The 23,948-nt window shown below is 36.9% G+C and overlaps 3 protein-coding genes and 1 long non-coding RNA gene across 4 annotated transcripts; 3 read left to right on the forward strand and 1 right to left on the reverse strand.

Moving 5' to 3' along the window:
• Positions 1–984: 984 nt before the first annotated feature.
• Positions 985–4,873, forward strand: LOC105117507 (uncharacterized). The gene is made up of 8 exons (XM_011015194.1): positions 985–1,256; positions 1,399–1,687; positions 2,225–2,296; positions 3,212–3,279; positions 3,499–3,655; positions 4,100–4,180; positions 4,298–4,387; positions 4,474–4,873. Exons 2-8 carry the CDS (start codon positions 1,433–1,435, stop codon positions 4,591–4,593), a joined length of 843 nt encoding a protein of 280 aa, XP_011013496.1. The 5' UTR covers positions 985–1,256; positions 1,399–1,432; the 3' UTR covers positions 4,594–4,873.
• Positions 4,874–13,463: 8,590 nt separating this feature from the next.
• LOC105117516 (uncharacterized) lies at positions 13,464–15,077 on the forward strand. The gene is made up of 2 exons (XR_840771.1): positions 13,464–14,744; positions 14,873–15,077. It is a non-coding gene; the product is annotated as an uncharacterized LOC105117516 (long non-coding RNA).
• Positions 15,078–17,283: 2,206 nt separating this feature from the next.
• Positions 17,284–18,884, forward strand: LOC105117539 (zinc-finger homeodomain protein 11-like). Its single transcript, XM_011015234.1, has one exon. The coding sequence runs from the start codon at positions 17,596–17,598 to the stop codon at positions 18,580–18,582; it is 987 nt and encodes a 328-aa protein (XP_011013536.1). The 5' UTR covers positions 17,284–17,595; the 3' UTR covers positions 18,583–18,884.
• A 1,318-nt stretch (positions 18,885–20,202) lies between these two features.
• Positions 20,203–23,871, reverse strand: MEE12 (maternal effect embryo arrest 12). The gene is made up of 4 exons (XM_011015223.1): positions 22,976–23,871; positions 21,923–22,732; positions 21,659–21,792; positions 20,203–21,019 (listed from the first exon to the last, which is right to left on the reverse strand). The coding sequence occupies exons 1-4, from the start codon at positions 23,631–23,633 to the stop codon at positions 20,453–20,455; spliced, it is 2,169 nt and encodes a 722-aa protein (XP_011013525.1). The 5' UTR covers positions 23,634–23,871; the 3' UTR covers positions 20,203–20,452.
• Between the last annotated feature and the right edge of the window lie 77 nt (positions 23,872–23,948).

The following is a 23,948-nucleotide window of genomic DNA, read 5'->3' on the forward strand; positions in this document are numbered from 1 at the left end:
TATTATTTTTAATTTTTATTTGTTTTTATCATTTAATATTTGGTTTCGTTTCATTTCCATGTCAAATTTGATAGTTATTCTCTTGATTGTTATTTCTTCTGTATTAAATTTTTTTTCTACTTAGTTTTACCTTTCAACATTTTTATTGATTTATAATTTAATTTTATAATTTTTTTTAAATTTATCTTTTATAAAATAATCTTGATATCATAACTTAAGTCATGATTTTGAAATATCAACCAAGGTTGATCACAACCTTTTCTTCTAGGTCCTTTTTTACAATTATTATTTTAAAATTTTATTTTTAAATATTAAATTCATTAAAATTCATGTCATGATTAAACATCTTGATATTTTTTTAAAATCTCTATGAAGTTATCCTAACCTCACGTTGCAAACTTAGAGGGTTAACATACCATGACTTTAAGTATTTTTTTTTTCAAGTTTTATTTTTTAATATTGGTTATGCTTGATAATTAAATTTTATATTTTATTAAAATTATTTTTTACTTGATCATTTCAATATTTGTTATTTTGATAATTAAACTCAATTTGTTTTTTGCTTGGTTTCATGACCAAGCTTTAATTTTATAGGCTGACTCGAATTATTAATTTTTTAAATTTATTTTATTTTTATTATTTAATAAATAATTTTTTATAAATTCATTTTTTTATTTTATTTCTTTCTATAAAGTTATTTTTTTATTTTTATTATCAAAGATACAGATAACTTTTAAAAATATTAAGAAAAAATCTTTCTGCATTAATTTTTTTCGGTTAATCATTGATAATTTCTTTTGGGTTGGCAGCCCTACGCGTGGAGAACCCCAGCACTAATAATTGGGGGGTCCACATCTCTTAGTCACTTCAACACATTATAATTAAAATTATATAAAATACCAAAACTATCCTCAACCCCCACCCCCACCCCCACCCCCACCCAATCGGGAGCGGGTGCGCCATCCTAGAACCCCTCCTCCATTAATTAAAAAGCCTGGTATTCTCTCGTTGCTTAAATCCCAATAATCCAACCTTCTTCTTACTATAAATATTTATTATACTAAAAACAATATTTTTAATTATATCATATTCATCGTGAAGCCCTAAGCTTGCAAAATCCTACATTACGCGCTTTTGACCTGCCCTCTCTCTCTCTCTCTCTCTGGTCTCGCCTGTTTCTTCGCTTAAATATCCAAACAAATCCCAAAACACATTCGCGTAAATACAAGAAAAGAAAAGAAAAGAAAATTTCACAGGTGACCAACCATTAAAAATTTCACAATTCTTTTTTTGGTTCTCTCTTTAAATTTCTCTCTCGAGATCCTTCGATCCGCTGTTTTGAAGCGTGATCCTAGGGTTTCAAATAAACTAATTTGTTCTTTCCATTTGTTTTTTTAGTTTGAAGAGGAGAAAACGAAATTAGGGGTTGCAAATGAGTGATCACATGGTGTTGGACGTTGACCAACTCATAAGGCCAGCGTCGACGGCGCCTCCTGAGGAGTCTGATAAGGCGATCGTCAAAGAGGCCGATGTCGGCCCTTCCTGCTCGAAGGCAAATGAAGGAATCGATGATGGTATTTCGGGGGAGGAGGAGCCGTTGATTCAGGGGGCCGAGTGTCGCATTTGCCAGGAGGAGGATTCTGTTAGCAATTTAGAGAATCCTTGTGCCTGCAGTGGCAGCCTCAAGGTATATTAAATATTGACAAATTTTATTTCCTTGTCTTTTGTTCGTATCTTAGTTTCTTTAAATATTATGAAATTGAGGGTTTTTGGTCAATGAAAAGGAGGGCAATAATTAATATAGCGTTAGAATGTCATTTTGTGCTCTTTAATGTTTGATTTCGAATGTAATTGAATTCAAGATTGGCCGGCCAGTGCCCGTGGATGATAGTTTTACTATGTTGGATTTAAAGCTTGATTTTTTTTCTCTTCTTTGTTTAGTGTTTTACTCCTGTTAGACATCATTCTAGAATTTTTTGTTTCAGAGAATTTTATTAGTTTGTTTCTAGTGATTTTTTTTTGAGCCCGTGAGATACATTTTAGATAATTTGACTAAACCAGCAACCTTTGCTTCAATGGAATCTAGTGGCAAAAAAGATGGCTCCTGTTTTTCCATCTCATCCCTTTTTAAATGTCATCTGATCCTAGCAGTCTTCAGATTGATGCTAGTCTCTGATATACACTTTGTATATATGTATTAACGCCTTCAATTTCTCTCATCCAGTATGCTCATAGGAAGTGCGTCCAGCATTGGTGCAATGAGAAAGGTGATATTACTTGTGAAATATGCCATCAGGTATGCTCATTTATTATTGTTTTGTAGCTGTTCTCTGTAGTGGGCTGCATGCTTGGTATCTTGTTGATCTGTATAGAGTGCACTGCTTCATGAATTTACGTGAATTTCTTTCATGAAAACTTGCCGGGCAATTTTGAATCTCACCTGATATCAAAAGCAGTAGGAAGGCATACTGATCAAATTGCAAGTAAATAAACACCCCCAAAGCTTACAGGTGATGCTGGGGACTGTTGGTTTCCAATGGGTCACAGCAGGCTTAATTGATCAGGAGCTATACATGTAGAGGACGTGTTTGTGTATATGAAAAAGAGATGTAGGTTTGTATACCTTTGACAATTTTTTGGATTTCATGGAACTGAGTACAAGAGGGCAGAAAGAATATTGTCTTTAACTCTTCAGAGGTTTTTTGTGGTTAAAACGTAACTTCTGACATGTTGGATCATTGTTTGCAGTTGAAAAGTTCTTAAATTATTTGTACTTGTTTTATATGTATTTCTAGTCGATAGAAATTATTTTTTGCTTATGTTTATAATATAAAGTTGTACATTTTGGTATGCAGTAAGCTATAATCTTCCTTTTCTTATAAAAAAAGCAAATCGAACAGATGAATGTACACCACATGCAAAATATATCATTAGCTTCTTGCGGTCATGGTGCTTGTAACATTACTAATCTAATCATTAAGAATATTGCTTCTTAGCTTCCTCTTTTGGGATCTAGAGAAATATGTCTTAACAGGACTCTGTCACACTTCTTAGATGAAAGTAGCTTCTACTATATTCTGATTTCTGCAAATACCATTTCTGTCTTCTCCTGGAAAAATTTCTTAACTAAGTGTAATTTTTTTTTTTAAATTCTCAACTTATAATGTATTATAGTTGATTTTCTTGTTGATCTTTTCTCTATGATGTACAGCCTTACCAACCTGGTTACACTGCTCCTCCTCGTCCACCTCATTCTGAAGATACTGCTATTGACATTGGGTATGTTTAAACTAGTATTTTCATTGTTTTAATAGTTATCTGTAATTATGCTCTTTGTTCTGGAATCTGGAATTGCTGGGGCTTTTTTTAATCACTTGCATAAAATTTGATGCATGTAAAACTTCAACTTGGACAAGGGGTGTGTGCGTCAAAATAACTTTCATGTTGTTTACCAATCAATGATGATTTTTGCATCATCACACATTCTCCTTTTTGTAGTGGAGGCTGGACAATCTCTGGCACTCAACTAGATTTACGTGATCCTCGCCTATTGGCAATTGCAGAGGCTGAGCGCCATTTTCTAGAAGCTGAGTATGATGACTATGCTGCTTCAAATGCTAGTGGAGCTGCTTTTTGCCGCTCAGTTGCTCTTATTGTAAGCCCTTAATTTCATAAATTCCTCTTAAAGTATTTGCAGGAATCTAAAGTATTTTTTTTTCATGGCTCCAATTGGAAAGTTTATTCAAAATCATATGTGAATTGGTCCAGTTGGTCATTTGTAATATGAATTAAGGCTATTCACCATTGTGTCTGTTAAAATGGAAGTATTTGTTTGCAATCATAATAGGATCATATTCTCTCTACCTGGAGAATACTAGCAATATAAAGAAACCTGTTTAGATTATTATTTGGAGGCTTGAACAAACTTCCTTCTAGATCATGTGGAAGTTCCCTGAACATAGCAGTTGAGTTTCAATGCTGATGGATACTTACATCTACAATTTCTCTTGCTAATGCTTTCTTATTTGAGCTCTCATTTTTCTTTGATTCTCTATTCAATTGAGATTTGGTTTTAATCCCAAACTCACTCATATTGCAGTTGATGGCCCTCCTGCTCTTGCGTCATGCATTGACTGCTACAGATTCTGACGGAGAAGATGATGTATCTACATTTTTTTCTGTAAGTTTAATTGGGATTACTGCCTATTCTGTGGTGACGATGATCATTTCTTCACCATTTAGTGTTTTTTGGATTTTATGTTTTCACCAATCTGATGAACTGATGGATCCCATACAGCTTTTCTTGCTTCGAGCAGCTGGTTTTCTTCTGCCCTGTTACATCATGGCTTGGGCCATCAGCATCTTGCAGCGTCGTAGGCAAAGACAGGTCAGTGTTTTTTGTTTCAGTTTTAATCTATTGTATTGTATTTGTATCATTTGTGCTGAAGCTTGTACCATAATTTGGTTTAACAGGAGGCAGCAGCATTGGCTGCAACACAAGTTGCTTTTGTGCTACAGTCAGGGCAACAGAGGGGTCTGCAGTTTACCATAGCACCAGGACCTACTGTAACACCTCACCAGGAACCTGTTTAATATACCACAAAAGAAATGATCGTGTAAAAGTAATGGAAGGATGAAAGAAACTGCCGTGAATAATTTTATCCTGAAAAATGACCAACGGCCTGTTTATGAGGCCAAAATGCTGTCAATCGGTGCCCTATCCTGTTTAAAATGTGTATATACATTACATCGTGGCGAACACAGAAGAATTTTAAAATCTGCTGGCAAACATGAGCGTCTGTCTCCTCCCTTATTTTGTACTTTGTTTAAACTTATTATGTTGCAAGGCTAATTTTCAATCTTTTCCTTCTAATGCGAGCGTTTAGTTTTCGTGCTTTGAAACTGGATTCATTTTCTACGATTGGCACCATAATTTTATGCATTACAGTGATCATCTTGTTTGTGTTATGAAGTTGAAAAAAGCTTCTTGATTGGTACTTGTTCCAGTTCTTTGGAGAAATTGTACCAGGAAGATTAGGTTCAGCCCTCCTTTTGAAATTAAGAACAGCCAAAACAGGATCTGGCCAGGCCGAATAGAAGAATAGGAGGAGCTGATAGTTGTTGATGCTGGGGGTATTTGTTTTCTGAATAATCAAACTCCAGGTGGATGTGTTCCAGGGATCTAACTGGCATTGGTTCACAGGAAAGATTTCCTTTGTAACTCACAAGTTTGAACCGCGAGACCAGGAGGGTAGATTGCAGCAGAGATGGCTCCATCTTCTCATCATCCTGTAAAGTGAAGAAGGGGATGGAGAGAAAATGCGTTGTTCATCATCACAAAACGAAGATGCATACATCCGATTACAATAACTGTTGAGAAAGCATCGGGTATGTTACAACTGTGTTAAAAGAACTTGGTAAGTAAATGGTGCTTCTCTGTTCATGCTCTAAAAAAACTGAATTGGTTTATGGTCTTCACTGTTCATATGAACAGTGAAGCATCTTAGGGTTTTTTTTTTGTCAATTTTTTTCCCCTTAAGTTCTATTATCAAGATTTTTTTATTTATTTTTTATTTTTAATATTTTATTAATTTTGAATTGATCATTATAATTTATTTTGATTTGTATTTTATAAAATTATTGCAGTGATATATAAATATCTAGATATTTAATTGGTACTCGATTTTTACAAACATCTATTTTTATTATTATATTATTAAATAAAAAAAATATTTTTTAAGAATTCATGGAGTCTATAATTCAGAGCACGAGTTTTATGAGTTAAGTCTTGAAGCTCAATTTGACCTAATATGTTGTCATTTTATTATTAATTTTTTTTTCAAGATATCATCTTGAAGTTTTTTTTAAAATCATACTATATTTTTACTAGTTTTTCGGGTTGTCTTTAGACTTAACAAGTCTATTAAGTCACTTAGAATCAACTCCTATATAAGTTAATTTTAAATTCAAGTCAGGCATAAAGTTGAGTTGAAATGTTTCAATATTAACCCACTAGGTCGAGTTTAATAACAATACCAAATATATATTTTTAATTCAATCTTTTACTTTTTTTTTCTTTTAATTAAATCCTTTATGATTTTTTTATTAATGTTATCTTTTAATATTTGATTAATTTTGAATTGATATTTATAATTTATTTTGATTTACTTTTTACGATATTAACATAATATAAAATAATTTTACGAGTATTTATTTTTATTATTATACATTAAATAAAAAATAATTTAAAAAATGAAATTATTAAACATCGTGGAGTCCAAGATTTGGATTACAAGATAAGCTTCAAAATCCGAATACATCTAACATGTCATATTTTTAATATTAAAAAAAAAATATAATCTTGAATTAAAAAAAAATAAAAAAATCATGCTTTTTATTGGTATTTTGAATTATTTTTAGATTTTATCAAATTGATTGAATTATGTTAAGATAATTATTATGTAATTTAATTCGAAACTATGCTAGATAAAAAGTCTAAAGTTTTTAAAATTATGTTGGATGTGATGTAATAAGAACGATAAAGAATTACTTACGATTTGATTTTTTCTTTCTTTTTTTTAAACCAAATTGCATTAGTGTTCTCTCAAACTACTGGCAGGATAATTATTTACTAAAAACAATCTTTAAGGTTGAACAAGGTAGCATCTCCCTTTTACCTTGTGTTTCGATAACATTCTGTTTGCAGCTCTCACTTTTTGGCGTCTCTTTAGAACATTTATGGCTTACAATCGGGTTAATCAAGAATCTTCCTATGCTAAAGAAATGATTAGTTGTTCCCAATTTGTGTTTCTAGAGAATGATTCAAGGCACACTGACCTACAGCGTGGCTTTTTGTCCCCAAAATTTCTCGGGAACTGCCTGAGAAAAACAAATATGGAATCTCGGAGGATGCAGATCACCATCCTCATTGGTGTATCATATCAGGTTCAAGACGTCATTGACTGCTTGTTTTGGCTGGTCGAAGATGGCAACAGCAAAATTTAAAATATGTGAGGGGTGCCCTGATGAACTTGGATCCCAACACATATGGTTGTTGCTTCAATTGGTGCTTGTCATGATTTATAGTGTTATTTCAGTCTGTGGACTCTCATTTTTCTTCAATTCCATACATTTTAGAAAACAAACCACCTTGTCACATGCTGGATTGCATACTAGAGAACCTACTTAAACCCAATAAGCAATTCCAAATAGAGATACGTGGACGGGGGCTGCCGCCTCCCTTGGTTCTTGGGGGGAGTATCCCCATTTTTTGACGGGCCAGCCGAATCCTGAAAAATGGTTTCTTGGGAAAGCGTGGTAGGGGAGGTGGGAATCCTGATAGAGGCAGAAGCCGGGCCACCGGAACTATCGACCAATCTATGGGATCAAGGAAACCTTCCACTAGCCAGAATCCTGATAAATTCCAAACTCAAAGACCTCCAATCCTACAACGTCTGCAATCAAGTTCTCGATGCTAGTTTCTATGGAAATGTAATATCATGTAATTTAATAGGAGAAATTGGTGTTAATTCTCTTCTTCTATTGCATTGTGTTGTAGCCAACATACCACAAGTCTTCTTTTGAGAGGATATGCACGCGTTACAGGCTCAAATTTGCTTTACCTTTAACAGAAACTGCTCCGGCAATCTTCATCCCTTCGCCACTCATCTATGTTGGTCCTGACATGGCATTGGTGGCTTAGTGAGAAGAAGACGATGGACTACGGAAAATGGATTCGAGCCATTGCACGGCTTAACCCTGCGGGCTCCATTGTTTTAACTTGTCGATGAAAGTACTGAAGAAAAGTCCCGACTTTAAGACCAGCCTCGAGAATCTACAAAGCCACAATTTGTAGCGTAGGGTTTCGCTTTAAAAATTAAATAAAATTTCCTTCTTTCATTAGTATTATTAAATCCTTCCTTCCCTTGATTGCTATAGCTAATACTATCTTACACCCAAGGGGGCATGACCTGTGAATTAAGATACTAATGTTAATAAACACAAAACAAGTACAAGAAATATTATTCTAAGTAAGTACATTTCCCGTACCACTCAATCTAAAGAAGAATAGAAGGCCACCAGCCTCTCTCTTATTTGGCAAGGTTTGAATGAAAAGAATTCTCTTTAATTTGGTCTGCATAATTTCAAGCAGAGAGAGAGAGAGAGGGAGGGACATTTATGGTTCAGCACCCATGAGTCTCTGCATCACCGCCCCCTTTTTTTTCCCGTTTTTGTAAGAGAATTAATATAATATAAAATCTTTTTCTGCACCTCAACTATTAATTAATATGGAGATCGCAGCGCAGTCAAATGAGGATGAAAATATGTAAAACATCCGTTCTTGTATATTTTTTTTAATAAACCGCATTATCTAACGTACATTCAATGATTTATTAAAGGAATATAAAACCATTTTTTATGACTTCACTGAACAACTATAGTTTATATAGTATTAATTTGTAGGAAAATGAGTTTCAGAAGAAAAGCAAATCTTAAAACGATAGAAAATAATATTTGCCAGGGACAACAAAAAGAAAAGGAGTGCTTGCTTCCCGAGGGATCTTCTGGCTCTTTTCTTCAAGAAAATACAGTTCAAATGCAAGGTTGTGACTCAAACCAGGTAAAGCAGGTCACGAAAATAAAATTTTCCTTTTTACCCTTTCTTTGGTTTTCGAAACTGAAGCCTTTAATCCGACGCCCTTCTTCAAAAAAAAGGAGGAAAAGAAGGCGGTGTTGCATATGCATTTGACTGGACAACGACACCACTTGATCATGAAAGCAACAAAACTATATATATAAAAAATGGCGATAACACTTGTCGGAAAATATTGTGCATCAGATACAGTGTTTAGAAGCTTATGGTCGATCCCAGTCCAGTCAGTGGATATTGAGCAAGCTCAAGTTCAATGCAGCAGTAAAAATTTGACTCAAAATGTGATGAATCAGATACGGATGTCTAATTCGTCACACAATTTCGTGGTTAGAAACTCATATACACTAGTAGTAACCTCATGTCCATGTCAAGCAGCAAACAATACTTCGAAGTGGATCGGCATATTGATCATGTGCATAGCACCCACTACGGGAGGATTTAATCCTTGTAGAAGATAGGGAAGAATAGAAAGCAAGAATGATTTAACCATTCTGCTTTATCAGGAGGATATAAAGCAAAGAATCAGCACATTAACAACCCATTCAAGTTGGGGTTTTGTTGCTTGGACCATTACTAATCACCATTGTTAAACCACCAATATAAATATTCACGTAATAAAGTACAAGAACATATGCTTTAGAATGTTCCTAGTCGCATGTGGTTTATATCATAACAACAGCAACAATAACAGAAAAGTAAAAGGGAATAAAGGAAAAGATGGTCTTCATAAACAAACGAGAAAAATTTACAGCTTAATCCACAGAGAGAAAGGGAGGAAGGAGGGTTGAAGTGGGTCTTCACTGGATCATTGAATGGGAGATTAAGAACTTAGCAACCCAAAGAAAGGCATAAAGAAACACATATAGCGCAAGAAACCAAGTGCTGTTGTTTTTGTTGCATAGGGAAGAGAGCTTGGAATTCTAAAGTGAGGAAGAGATCTTAGAATGGCATAAAGCAAGAGCTTGTTTCTTTTGGGGGCTGTTCTATTCCTCATTCTTTCTCCCTCGTATTTGATTCTTTATATGACTTGCAACTGTAGCAATCTACTAGTTCTAGGTGGCCTCATCGCTTATGTCTGCCCAGTCACTCTTGCTTAAAAAACAGAACTCCCCTTTTCTTAATACCAAAGTAACGATAATTTCCTAAAATACCCACCACATAAAAGATGATCCTCATACCATAAGAAAATATTTACCACTTAACTGCGACAGAAAACCTGTTATTCGTAGAAAGCTTGCCTCAAATTATGAGCTGAGCTGAGCCTAGCCTAGCTGGAAAGACCATCGGCTAAGAATGAATATCAGCCCCCAGTGCATGTCCAGATAAGCATGGTCGGGTGATGTGGCAAGACATTTAAAGAGTTCGAGAGAGTGGTAGGCCTGTTTCAATGGACGAAAAGCAAAACAAATGATAGGGATGTAGGGGAACAAATGAAAAAAGATACTTGGCTTCTCAAGGGTATTGTTCCAACCCCTTTATTCATCATTGTCAGATTCTTCCATAACAGCCTTAATATGTTTAGAATGCAGGCTTATGATTTGGGTGAATCAAAAATCCCACCGGGTGTTCTGGGGCCCCTCCCTGCTTTTTCGCTTTAAAGCGCCCTCCAAATCCAATAAGGGATAAATAACAGGCATATATCCACAGGAATGGAGCATCACAATAGAAGGCTCACATTCTCAGACCTGTTTATCATCTCATTACTCTAAACAGAAACAACACACCTCTGCCTTTCTTGTTTGTTTCAGAGCAGAAACAATGGTTTTTTGTTCTCGTAGAGTGCTTATCCTTCTTATATGTGTTGGCTTCATAGCAGTTCAACCTCATAAACTTTATGGCTTGACGAGTGTAGAGGTGATCCTCAGACACGACCAAAAAGATCACGGGACACTGCCTCACGGCCAACGTAGCCTCAAGGACGTCGACATGCAGGGGATGGACTCAAAGAAATCAGCCCAAGCAAACAAGACATTTGATCCAAGTCAAACAAGCAAAAGAAGTGTACGAAGAGGATCAGATCCTATTCACAACAGGTCTTGATATATTTGAGTTGTTTCTTCAAACAGAGGCAGGAAGAGCAAGTAAAGGTGACATCTAAAGAAGAAGAATAGCTTCTAGCAAAGCAGAGAAAACTAGACAGTGGTGAATATTTCTTTTGCAGAACTCTAACGAGGAAGGGTTGATTGGTTTTGCCTTTTATTTTATTTTAAGAGTTTGTCTTTATAGAGAGATGTGTATAGAAAAGCTATTAGAGAAAATGTTCACAGAGCCAGTATCATCTCTGTGCAAATTGAGATCAGAATCAACCTCCAAAGAACACGGCATAGATGATGGTATGGCTCGCAGAAAGGAAAAGGACAGTTTTTTCTCCCCCCCCTCAATCTTTCTTAGAAATTTGCACCTATTTGCTTGGCTATATGCTTCTTTGCAGATTATAGTGATATTCCTTCATTAACAAAGTCTGTTCAAAAGTTTAACATAGAGAGGCAAGATGCTTTGATTGATTCAAACTTAACCCTTGACCATGTCTTAACCCAGAAGATCAACAACTCCACAACAAAGGTAAGCACTAATTAAATAAAGTACTTACTCGGTCATATAGAGACCAGAAGCCTCGCAATTGATTTTATGCATTTTTGTGAAGAAGACGTACAGTTTTTCTTGGTTTTTCATTCAGAAATACTCTGAAACTCCACACCTTATTTAATGTGACATAAAGAGGGCAGGTCTTGTATCTACCTAGAGAAGCTAAGAAGTCATATCGATATTGGCATACAAGATAATCGCTATTATGACCAAGGATGCACTCCCTTTCACAAGGCAGATAATATCTGTGATTCTCTTCATGACCTGATAAAACTAAGAGACGCTTCTCCATTAGATCATCCCAACTATCAGAGACTTAGTAAAATCTCCAATTATCTTTCCCCCTTCAGGTTCAGGGTCGAATATTACACCCATACATTTGGACTTCGCCTAAATATCACTGATGCCGCAGCTTGAATGTACAGGACTATGAGCAGCAAAATATATGTACTCGAATAGAAATTCAGTGTCCTTTACTGCCATAGGACAGGGGTTCGTCATGGCATGATTGGAGCAATTCAAGGAGGATTAGTGGTTTGCATTAGTTGTTCTGACAAAAGCTTTTTTAAATACCAGTTCAAATACTTTGGGTCTCCACCAAAGTAAAATTATTGGTAACATCATTGCTGTTCCTCATTATAAATGACCAGGAACAAGACAATGCATTAACACAAGGAAAGACATCTCTTTAGAATTATTTAAGGAATTTGTTCCGGAGCATATTTACAGAAAGCGACACATTGGGATTGGAGCAGAGAATAAGAAAGATAAGATATTAGAGTAAAAGTTGAGGAGGCAGGGTTTGGTTTCTCAGCAGCACCACTAACCCTTAAACTAACCTATTTGCTATTTCCACTCTCATCTTCTTTTCTAAGACAGCATCGCATCATAAAGCTATAATATTCAAGCCTAGAATATCAACATGCTCACTAGTTTGCAGTTTGAGAAATTGAAATGAAACAGCTAGTAAAACAGGACATGTCTACTCTACGGGCTGCTTACTCTCACTAATTCCATAATCCTGTGCCAATCAAACACGATCTGTCCATTTCGAAACTCAACTAAAAAAAGTTTGCTTACATGGTTTTGAAGTATTCGATCAATACATGCATATAAGTGATATCAGACAAAATGAAAGAGCAAATCAAAGTGCAAGATGAGGAACTGTGTACAAAGCAGGTAACATTGCCTATCTAATAGCAATAACACATAGCTCAGAACCATTTAGGCTGCCCGTTTATCTTACAAAAAAAATTAGTACAAGCATCCACAGAAGTACGGAGTTAAATAAGAAAATAAGAGCGAATCAAACTGAAACAAGCCAATCCCATTTATCAAAACAGAAAATAACCGTACCCAGAGAGTGAATTCATTCAAACAGCATCCCTTCTCACTTCAACTTGCAAGCTTCAGACGAGTAAAGTCGTAATCTTGAAGGTTTAATAATTCTTTTTCACCATTCACCAGCAACAAAGATGATATTCGGCAGTATTTCTCAAAACCAATCTACGCCGCTGAATTTCTTAACCACGAAGTTGATTCCCCTTCACCTTTATTGAAATCAAATCATATCTGCGATTGAATTCAATTCTGTACGTTATTTGAATTCAACTGATAACTTACTGCAATTTTTATATCAGAGTAAAATCTTTATTCACATGATTAAATTCAATTTAGAATACGCCTGTAAATGAATTGAATTATCAATCATCGACTAATATGACAACGTCAGAACCTACCTTTTCTAGTACTTGAGATTCATGCGATTTTGTTTGCTTACATGATCTGACTTGTAGAAACAGAACTAGTCTAGAAACTTATTGCTCTTGTAAGTGCTTAGCTTCGGTTTATTGTGTTGTGTCAATACCATGGATCAAAGACACGCAAGAAAATTTCGTTACTATCATGAAATTGCTTAAATAAACGAGGGGTTGCCTGCTTATGCTTTTTCTTCGGTTCAACCTGTTTGTGACAACTGAAACTTTTCATGGTTGGTTAAAATATAAATAGAAAACTTAATTTAAACCCTTAAATTTATTACGTTCTCATATTTGCACCTCTCAGATAGTAGAACTGCTGTTCTTCATAATGACAGGTGAGAAATTATATAGGAAAAATAGCAATTAATGATTTCTATTTCCAATTCTTCCTGGTTTTGATGCAGGTGCATCCCTAGTAAATCCAATATTCTCATTCACCAATGAATTTGGAGTAGATGGTTCTTAACAAAGCTTAAAAGACCTGAGCTCAATCCAAAGAAAACAAAGCCGAGAATGCCTGTACAGGTACAGGTTCCAGTTTTAAAATTGCTGAGCGAGCTATATATCCTCAGAAAGTTGTTCGTGTCTAGTTTCCAACGCATCAATGGTGCAGGATCTGGAGCTTTGTACCAAACGTTATAACCAATTTACTTACAAGTGCGCGCGCTGCAATAACAGGAATCCAGCAGAACCGAAATCTTTGTGTCAAATTTCACAACCTGCATGACTGCCTCCTAGTCAACAAACATTCAATGGAGCTTTGACAATCTTACTTCCAACCCACTTGCATGTCAGTAGCTTTATTTGTCAATAAAGACAGCAACCTAGGCCAAAGATTGAACACAGATGATAGATGGTTGAAAAAACGTGCCTAGATGTAGAAGAAGAAGATATGAAAAGAGAGCGGGGAAAGAAGAGACGCAAGTGAAGGCATTCTGTGATAAAAAGTAAATGGGCTTTGTGAGAAGAGGGCTGTGGATCTGAGACGGTGTCGCTTAACAGGCATTGCTGAGATAAAAAGTAAATGGGCTTGTAGCCCACACATGATGGGCTGACAAAAAGGAATGGGGGGTTCGGGTCTGGTCTTGATGTGCAATCATTAATATTTGAAGAGGACAATAACCAAATTGTCACACTTAACACGTTTAGTCTACTCCGAAATCTTAGAAAATAAGAATAATAAAGGGGTGATTATCATTTATCCATAACATTAGGAGGATAATTCTTATCCTTAATTCTTTAGGCTGCCTCGAGAGATTTGTCTCTTCTCTTCTCTCTTCGCTTCTTAATCTCATCCTCCCAAGTAATGTTGCTTCAAAGAACAAAAAAGCTCCTTCATGGATACTTATCCACCGGCCCCTAATGAGTTGAAAACTGAGTTTGTGACATATTTATCTCCTCCTATCATGGTGGCTTATCTGGTGGGGCCCCGGAAATTAAGGGCAGTGGACCATGGTGTGTCTGGCTCCCTCGATCATAAATGGTAAATGCAAAGCTTTCAGCGTGGAAATAAGGCTAGAGAAGTGGGCCTTTTCTTCCCCCAGGCCCTCAATTGCACAGAAAAAATCCTGGTTATCTGTCCTCTAGACGATGGCTAATGGATAGTGGTTATCGTCTGACTTCTGTGCTGTATCTTCTACACTCGTGGAAGATGACACCGTAACAGATGTAATGATAGTAATCTTGGTAACCATGCACTCCGGCGACCGATGTTGCTCTCTTTGTTCTCGTAATTACTTGTCCAGGTAATCCGGAGTTTCAAACAACTTGAGAGGAAATAATAATTTTGAAGCGAGATATTCATCAGGAAAAATATCCTTAGCCAAATCGATAAAAATATTCCTTCTATCTTATATAACACTCTTGTTATCAGGAAAGAATATTGGATGGAGGATTGGAAAAAGAAGGAGTGGATATGAGGAGAGGGGTCGAGAAGGAAGGATTTGATGTTTGTATAAAAAGGACAACGATATAAGAAAGTATTCTTCCTCCTTGTAATTCTTAATCATTTTCCATTTAGATGGATATCGACTCTTATCCTTTCTATTTTTTTAATAATATTGATTCGGATGAATGGACTCTCATTGTTTTTTTATTTTATTTTTAATTAGTCAAACAAGTAGATGGATCATCCATTATTTTCATCATAATCCTTGCACCTCTCGATCTATATTCCTTTCGTGCTTCTTTTTCGATAAATATAAAGCCTAGTGGTTTTTTATTTTGGAAGAGAGGAACCATAAATTTCTCATAGATTTTAGATTCAAGTTTCACTTCTATTCCGTCTATAGCCAATGCATGAAAAACAAGAACCAAGCTGTTCTGGTGAATGGTGTTCAGGGATAAAGTTTAAGAGGTCTTAATTCACTGATCATCTAGCATGAACCCACAATTATATGGAGGTCATGTCATGTGGCCAGGGTGAGCCCACCCACATGAAACCCTATCCCTCAGCCGTCTACCATTCAAAACTAATCACTCCCGGCTAAAAAATCACTGGAAGTGATAATAAAAAAGAAAGTAGTCGCTGTCTCATTTATCGATGACGGCATAATTGTCAGGAAAATGTTCTGTATAATCAAGTAGAGGGAGTTTTTCTTGACTCTTTCCTCTTGGAGACCAGATCTTGTGGCTTAGGGTGATTCGAGGGGTGTCATTGACAATCCATTAATTTATACAAATGTTTTCATTTATTTTTTGTCCCAGTTAAAGAGATAGGCATCATCTCTCCCGTATCCATCCCTCTCATAGCAGGATTTGCAAACCCTTTAATGATACCTCTTAAGCGTGCTCTAAATCTCACGTCTTATCAATACTGAAGGGAGACTTAAAGCCTATAAATTGCGTTGATCTTGTACAAACTTTTCTCTCTTGGATTCTGATAAAGCATGATCGGAGAAGATTAACCACAATTTAAAGCGTAAAAAGGACAAAACATCACATCTCCGACTTTTTCCGATTGTCTATGATCAACAGTACTGACTTTTTTCTTTTTAATTTCCCCTCGATTATCATCATTTCACAATGAAGTTATCTTTCACCCAGTAGTGGAAAGGGCTGGTGTCTACCTTGAGCAGTAATACATGAAACTCAGTTTTCATTCCTGACCATTTCACTCGACCCCATTAATAAACCACACAGTTGACTTGATAAACTTTGCAGGACTTTCCATTTAAGATCGTACGTGTCCCAAGAAAACACACACTGCTAACCATTTTTAGCAATAAAGGCGAGGGAAAAGTTGTAGTTGAATGATTTTTTTATGCAACAATTGAAGGATGGATTGGGCAAGGATTTAGGTATTGTAATGTTTAAATCACGGGGCTAGGTGCAGTTTTCCTTCAACAAATTAAAAATGAAAAGAGAGGCGACATGATTAGGAGAGGCGACTACTGCCATTTACCCAGAAAAATAAATAAGGAATCAAAGATAGCATGACGTGCCGCCGCATTAAGATGCTTCAAGGGTAGAGAAAATGGTGATTATGATGTGGACCTATAGCTAAATCAAAGTGATGAGATTCTTCTTCAATATCGATCAACCTTCAAGTAGGAGCAATGAGTTCCCGCTGGAAAAAGTTAAGCACTTTAGATGCATGGTCGGTGCAATTTGCAATCATGCAATCAATGTACTTACCAAATGAAATCTCCTCCCATGGCAAACAAAATCAGCCTCTGTTATGTCATAGCTGCCTTTTGTTTTTGTTTTTGTTTTTGTTTTTGTTTTTGTTTTTGTTTTTGTTTTTGTTTTTGTTTTTGTTTTTGTTTTTGTTTTTGTTTTCTGTTTTGTCAATCTGATCTCTAAGATCTTGTCCAGGTATTCTAAAAAGAATTCACCTGAGCAAAAAAATAGTCACGGCTATCCTAATTAAGCCGTTTATCTCAGGCATTCTCATATCGGCACCGATTTCTTCCTTGCCATGGAAGCAAAAAAAACCTAGTGATCTCCTAAAACCTATGCGCAAACAGTTGAGAGGAGGCTATGTTGTAGGCAAAGAGACCAACAACATGCCTTGTCGTGAAAATCATGCTAGGTACTACTTTGCAGGAATGAGCTGTACCTGGGGTGAGGGCAAACTGTCCTTTTTTACTGTACATCCTTAACATGAAGCCACGTGTTCGTTCAGGACGGCAGTTCCTTAATCCAGACATATTTCTTTCACAGGTGCATGCATTTACTCAATGCATAATATTTAGGCAGAGATTTCCATTGAATGTGCTCTTCAGTCGTTGCTTGCAACTCGTTGGTCAATACAGTAGAAAACCAATTTTATTGATTGCCCACAACCAACCCAGCTAAAAATTATAATTGCACACTAACCTAACGACAAAGTACTAAATCATATTATTGAACTTTTGAGTTTATATTATACAAGTAACCCTAGCTAGGGTTTTTGTTGGGACTTGGAGCAGTGCCCTGGGCCTCTCCCTTGCACAGTTGTATCCCTCAAATCTATATCTACCATCTTATCTCCCACCTCTCCCAAACCCCATCTCCCATTACCTCGTGAGACATTTTGGCATTCTAAACAGATAAACTATCATCATCATCATCACTGTAAGCCCATCAACTTCTTCATCTTTCTCAATCCTCTACATGACTAAAAAAGCCATGGACTCAACCACAAGCCCCCACCACATCACCAAATCCCCAGACTCGGACATGGATACTGAAACCCCACTCCAAACCCATCTCACCAAGGCCTTATCCCTTACAAATGGCTCACACAAGACCCACCAAAATCGCCATCTTCCACCACCACCACAGCAAAATATGGTGGTGTCTTACAAAGAATGCCACAAAAACCATGCTGCAGGTATTGGTGGACTGGCCTTGGATGGTTGTGGGGAGTTTATGCCCAAGTCAACTGCCACCCCTCAAGACGCTGCCTCCTTCAAATGTGCTGCCTGTGGCTGCCACCGCAACTTCCACCGCCGTGAACCATCTGGCCCCACCACCATCGCTCACATGCTACCACCACCAGCACTTAACTGGACCACGAGCTCAAGCCAAAGCCCAGGGTCAACAAGTTCAGGTCCAAGTCCTAGCCCAACATCACCGGCATCACCAAGCCCGCAGTCTTTCTACCCTTCTGCTCCTCACATGCTGTTGTCCTTGAGCTCTGGTCATCTCGATGATACCCAACTCCAGAAACAGAGTTACAGTCTCGCAATGACAAGCCCACATGGGAAAAAGAGAGCAAGAACCAAGTTTAGTCAAGAACAGAGAAAGAAGATGTATCTTTTTGCTGAGAAGTTGGGGTGGAGGTTGCTGAGAGGCAATAATGATAGAGGTGTTGAAGAGTTTTGCAGTGAAATCGGGGTTACTAGAAATGTTTTCAAAGTTTGGATGCATAACAATAGGTCCAGGAAAGACAAGTTGAATAATAGTTACGGTATTAATAGCAGCGACAGCTGTGGTTTTAATGTTAATGAGGAAGCTGGTAGAGTTGGTGCTGACAATAAAGGTTACAGCTTCAACAACAATGGGAGTAACTATGATAGCTTTGATAGGTACCGGATTGAGAGTAAAGTACATGTTCATGGTTCTGTGGCTCCCCATGGATCTTCTCCATCATATTGATTTAGATAAAGAAAAAAAAAGACAGACGACTAGTGGGCATGAAAGTTCTTTGCTTCTTCTTGTTCTTGTTCTTCTTTTGTTTTCTAGTTTCTTTAGCTATGTCGATGACCGTTAGCTATGTCGATGACCGTTCAGTGATTGCTAATCACTAATTGAAGGTCGTCATGGAGAGAAATAGAGTGGAGAATGCATGAGACAAGGACAGTAACTTTTCTTACAGAACTGTTATGATCTCTGTTAACCTGTCTTTAATTAGTATATTTTATTGATATTAACCATTAACATTCTGCAGCCATTTTTAACTGTTGTATCACCAAAACGTAGGCAAACGTCATTTCTCGGCAATAGCATGGCATGGGATGCTTCTTCTTTTTTTGGCATTTTATTAGAACTGGCCAGGGAACTCTCTTTACTCGCTTGATACGATTAATCCATCTGTTTTTCAAGTAAAGGGAAAGGGGAATAGAAACAAACCCCCTGCTTAAAGCTATGGTTTATCAAATTTGGATATGCAATCTGTAATGACATGTCATGTGTTATTCATTTTGTGGAGCAGCTCTGATCAAGCAGAATAAATATATAGGATGCATCCTTTCTCTTAGAAGGGTTAATGGCTCTGCTGGGGTAGTTGGAGAGGGTGATTTAGTATTTGGATTCTGATCGCAAATCAAACAATGAATCCAGCTCCGAACTTGGTGACATGCATCTATTATTATATGTTATCTTGTTATCCCAGACTTTTTGACGCAAGCAGCATGCTTTTGATTTGCTTAATCTGTGTTAGGCGACAGGAGCAGTGGTCTCAACAAGCATTTCAACCTTTCCCTGTTCAGTAGGGTCGTTAATTAAGCGGCAAGCTTTGTTTTCTTTTGCTCCTAATTTAAAAATAATTAAGCAAAACTTGCATTTAGTTGCACTTTAAAACTGTTTTTGGTTTTAAATGTTTTTTAAATTTTAAATTAATATTTTCATTTATAAAAAATTACTTGTAAAAAATAAAATATTATTTTAATATATTTTTAAATAAAAAATATTTTAAAAAACAATCATAAACAATATCTTAAAAAAAAAACAATTACTAAATATTATACTACCTATAGCTGCTTCTATGCCTAGAAAGCCTGCCACATGTAGCAGATTTTTCATCTTCTTTCCTCTACGTGGCCCGCTATTGAACGACCCTGATTAATAGAAAATTCGTGTCCCAAACATCCACAAATCACGTCACCTAATGGAGGATCGGGTTCCGGTGCAAGTGGCTTTCTTAGTGACCTCCGATCCTTCATATTTTCTAATCCATCTGCAAAATTTAAATCCACATCCCGTTGTTCCTAAAGCTATACAGATGAAAATTGCCAGTGTTTCGGGTCAGTCCAGGCAGAACAAAGTTGTCGTCCTCAGGCCTCAAGATAATAGGATGGGTGTCATGTGTTGACCCAAACATGACCATGAATGTGGCTTAAGCTTTGCCAAACCTGTTAATTTGATGTAATTTCTGGTGAAAATAAGCGTCGACAGTGAGAGTCTTGCTATTGAATCCCACGGATCAGTGTTAAGAAACTAAGAATTACTACATAGCTAAAAACAGACCCAAGAATGCAACCCGAAGAAATCGCCTCTAAAAATGAGGTGACAGAATAGGCATAAACATGGTCGCCATATCCACCTTACTCATTCGCTTTGACATGGATTCATAAACAATCGTTGATGATCAATATTCCCAGGATTTACAAGGCAGGACCTGTCAAAATTCAAAACAGAAACTACTCTCTTTTCAGGAAAAAAACAGCTCTAGATGCAGCCCTTGATGTGTTTTTGAAAAAAGGTATCAGAAGAACTAATTATACGATGGAGATCAAATAAAAACATTTCACAAATGCAACTGCGAAAGTCCAATTGCATCGTCATCATCAGAATGATCTGGCACGTCTCTACAATACTCACAGGTAAAACTAGGAGGTGTCAAGTGCAAACAGTAGTCGATTCTTTTTTCCATCCAGGCCACTCTTCTCTCAAAATTCATTACCCCGATATGCATTATCCGGGTATCAACCTGAGCAGCTCTAGCAAAACTACGAAGCAAAATATAATAATCTGCATGGGCAACATAAGTTAACGCACCATCACCTAACCTCCGTACATAGTGGAGGTAATCAAATCTCTTGATTTTGAGCCTTGGTGGAATGTAAAAGAACCTATTCTCTGCCATGTCTAATTTCAACTTTCTAATGGCTTTATCTTTGACAGTCTCCGTTGAATCATCATTGTTTTCATCTCCTGTTGAATTGCAGGTATCAGTGGATAGGTATTCATGGGTCTCTTCGATAATTTTCTTTTTTCCCATCTGATCTCTGGCAAATCCATTGTCATTCCTCAATCTTTTTCCATTGAAAACAGTCCTATTTTGTGCTCCATCATCTTCTGCCGGATCAGAGCACTGATAACAGAAAAAATTAACAAGTCAGCACAAATACTAGCTCTTTGGCACTTACTACCTTGACATGCAGCATTCACATCTACCATCCAGAAAAAAAGAGCCAGAAAAAGAAACTGCCAACCTAGATTCCAAATTATAAGAGCATAGAATAAAAATATTCAGCATACAGGGCATGACTGTGAACCGATCTGAAGATACCACCAGGAAAGATTTTACTCTTATATGCAGTCAATCAGACATACAGTACACCAAATTTAATATTTTACGTTTTTTTCTTAGCAAGAATGATTCTTTACTCAGAGAAGTGAGGTCCAAAAAGCAATGTTCACTTTGAATACCATGAAGATATAATTATAGCAAATTAACAACAATGATAAGAACTCAGACCTGGGGTTACATTTTGAAGTCGAAAATCCAAAGAATAAAAGGATGTCGGAAGTCTATTTCAATTTTCAACTTGGGAAAAAAAAATACTGAAAAAAAATGAACAATTGGTATCTAGCACATTAGAAGGGAATCTAATGATGTGAGCCCGAGTTTGATGAGATCCAGGTTACAATCAACAAACACCAGCATGGCACAAAATCCTTAGCATATGCCTAAAAATAGATCATAGGAAACTTTCAGATTGCTTATTACCTTTTCACTCTGATAAAAATCCCACAACTTCTTTATTAACTCATCCTCCCGATGATTCACATGCGAAGATCCTGCTCCACAAAATACCACCTCATTACAGTATTGGAGATATGATGGCAAGTCCCTTGTGAACTCTACAAGCACAAGAAAGAATACATAAGTGGGGCAGAATACCACAGACACAAAACCCTTCTACAACATGGAATCCTTCAGTTCCAGTAACCCAATGCCAATTGAAGTCCAAAACAAGAGACAAATAATTACCATAGGCATCACTGATCTCATTGTATTTAGCATCTAAGTTGCGCAAAAGCTCTGCAGAATCTAACTCCGACCTCTGAACATGCGATCTGTTACCAATAGGCTTCTCATCTGAATCATCCAGCTTGCAAGGAGAACCGGAATCTTTTTCATCAACTTGCATTTGAGAGCCACAAGGAAAGTCTAATCTGCTTGTATAACCAGGCAAACTTCCTTCCCATGCCCCAAAACCATTTATGTTGTAGATAATTCTTATTGCTACAATCAGTATTGACAATACACAAACACGGCTAGGAAGCCTCAGCTCATTTGTTGAAAACCACAGATCTGGGGGCATTGACCACTCATATATGCGGCACGCATGTGGAAGAATCTTTTCAACTGGAAGAGACAAATGCCTAAGATAGCGAGAAGCTATTCCGTAGAAATACACTGGAGGCAAATGCAAGCCTATGGACTCAGCAATGCTGGCTGCCATTGACTCTAACTTCTGAATAGGAACTGCTTGCATAGGCCTGAACATTAGACTTGAACTTATACAACAGGCAGGCGACGAATGTCCAAAGTGTTTTTCAATTTCAACATGAGCATCAAAATAAGGAAGTTTCCCTTCGACCGACCACTTCACTATATCTGTGGGTAAAACTGCTTCTCTAGCAACATGACAAGCCAAAAACGAGATCGCTAAAGAATAATGCAATGGTATTTGCTTTCTCAGATACCTAAACCATATTAGCACTGCACGCTGACCAAATGAATTACGAGGTTCATGACGGTGGTACCTAACACGTCTCTTCTTATCTTCTGGTTCCACTGAGATCACAGATTACAAAAATTACATATATAAACTCGAAAAATGTTCGTGCAATAAAAAAATGTAATCATTCTTACACGCTAAAACTAAAACTAGTGAAGCATCCAATAAGACCATAAGCATACATAGATGTAAACCATATCGATATCCACTTGAAACCAGCAAAAAAATTGAAAATTTCAACGAAAAATTTCAAGACAACAGAGGAGTAAACAACAAAAAGTTAATGCGATAATTATTACCTGACAATTCGGTGGTTTCTGGTTTTTGCATCTCGGAATCAATCAAAACATCATTAGCCCAACTATCCTTAAAAACCCCAGTAGTAAGCAAAAACCTTAACCAAACAGTGCTAGCAACCCCAACAATTAATGGAGTCACGTTAAACTTTTCAACTAAAGCCTCACACTGTAACCGAATCATTAACCCCATCCCTAAAACATATTTAATCCTAACCTCATTATAATAATCCTCGTAACTCAGCTTCGCTTTACTCAAGCCCCCAAAATCCTCAGGCTCTGTAGGCCCAAACACCCCATCATAGCTATCATTATAATCATAACCATAATCATCTTCTCTCTTAATATAATTCTGACTAAGATTGTTGTTGTCGGGTTCTGCTTCTTCTTGGGTAAAGCTGAGCCAAGCGATGGAGGAGGGGTCGGCGGTGGGTTGGGTGGAGTGGGTGGTTTGGGAGCGGCGGATGTGGCGGTGGCTGTAGAGGGCGGCGGAGTCAAGGCCTTTTTCAACAAAGTCTTCGTCGGCGACACCGGTTTCCATGATGCCTTGAGCTTGAGCACCGCATTGCTGGCAGTAATAGAAGCCATCGGATTCTTCAAGACCTATGTAACCGCATGATTCGCATTGAAAGTTTCTCACCTCTCCTTCTTCTCGCTCCATTTACGATTATAGAAATTTTTGGAGTTGAACTTGTTCAGGTGCTGCTGCTGCTCACACAAGATTGCCTTTCTTGTATCATTGAAAACTAAAGCGGAGAGAGAGAATTTACTGGAGTTGTATATTAACGAACAGCTAGCTAACTAAGAGCACTGGATTGGAAGAGTAGGTTAAATTACAGAAAAAGACTCTCTCTAGGTTTGAAATAATTCCACTATCATCCTTCAGAACTTTCAATTTTGTCAATAGGGGCGCCGATATGTCTTTTTATCGTGGTTTTTTTTTTAGTGTTTATCGAATTTAATTATTTATCCACTT

This window comes from Populus euphratica, unplaced genomic scaffold (assembly GCF_000495115.2).
Source record: "Populus euphratica unplaced genomic scaffold, PopEup_1.0 scaffold5.1, whole genome shotgun sequence".
Taxonomy (NCBI): Eukaryota; Viridiplantae; Streptophyta; class Magnoliopsida; order Malpighiales; family Salicaceae; genus Populus; species Populus euphratica.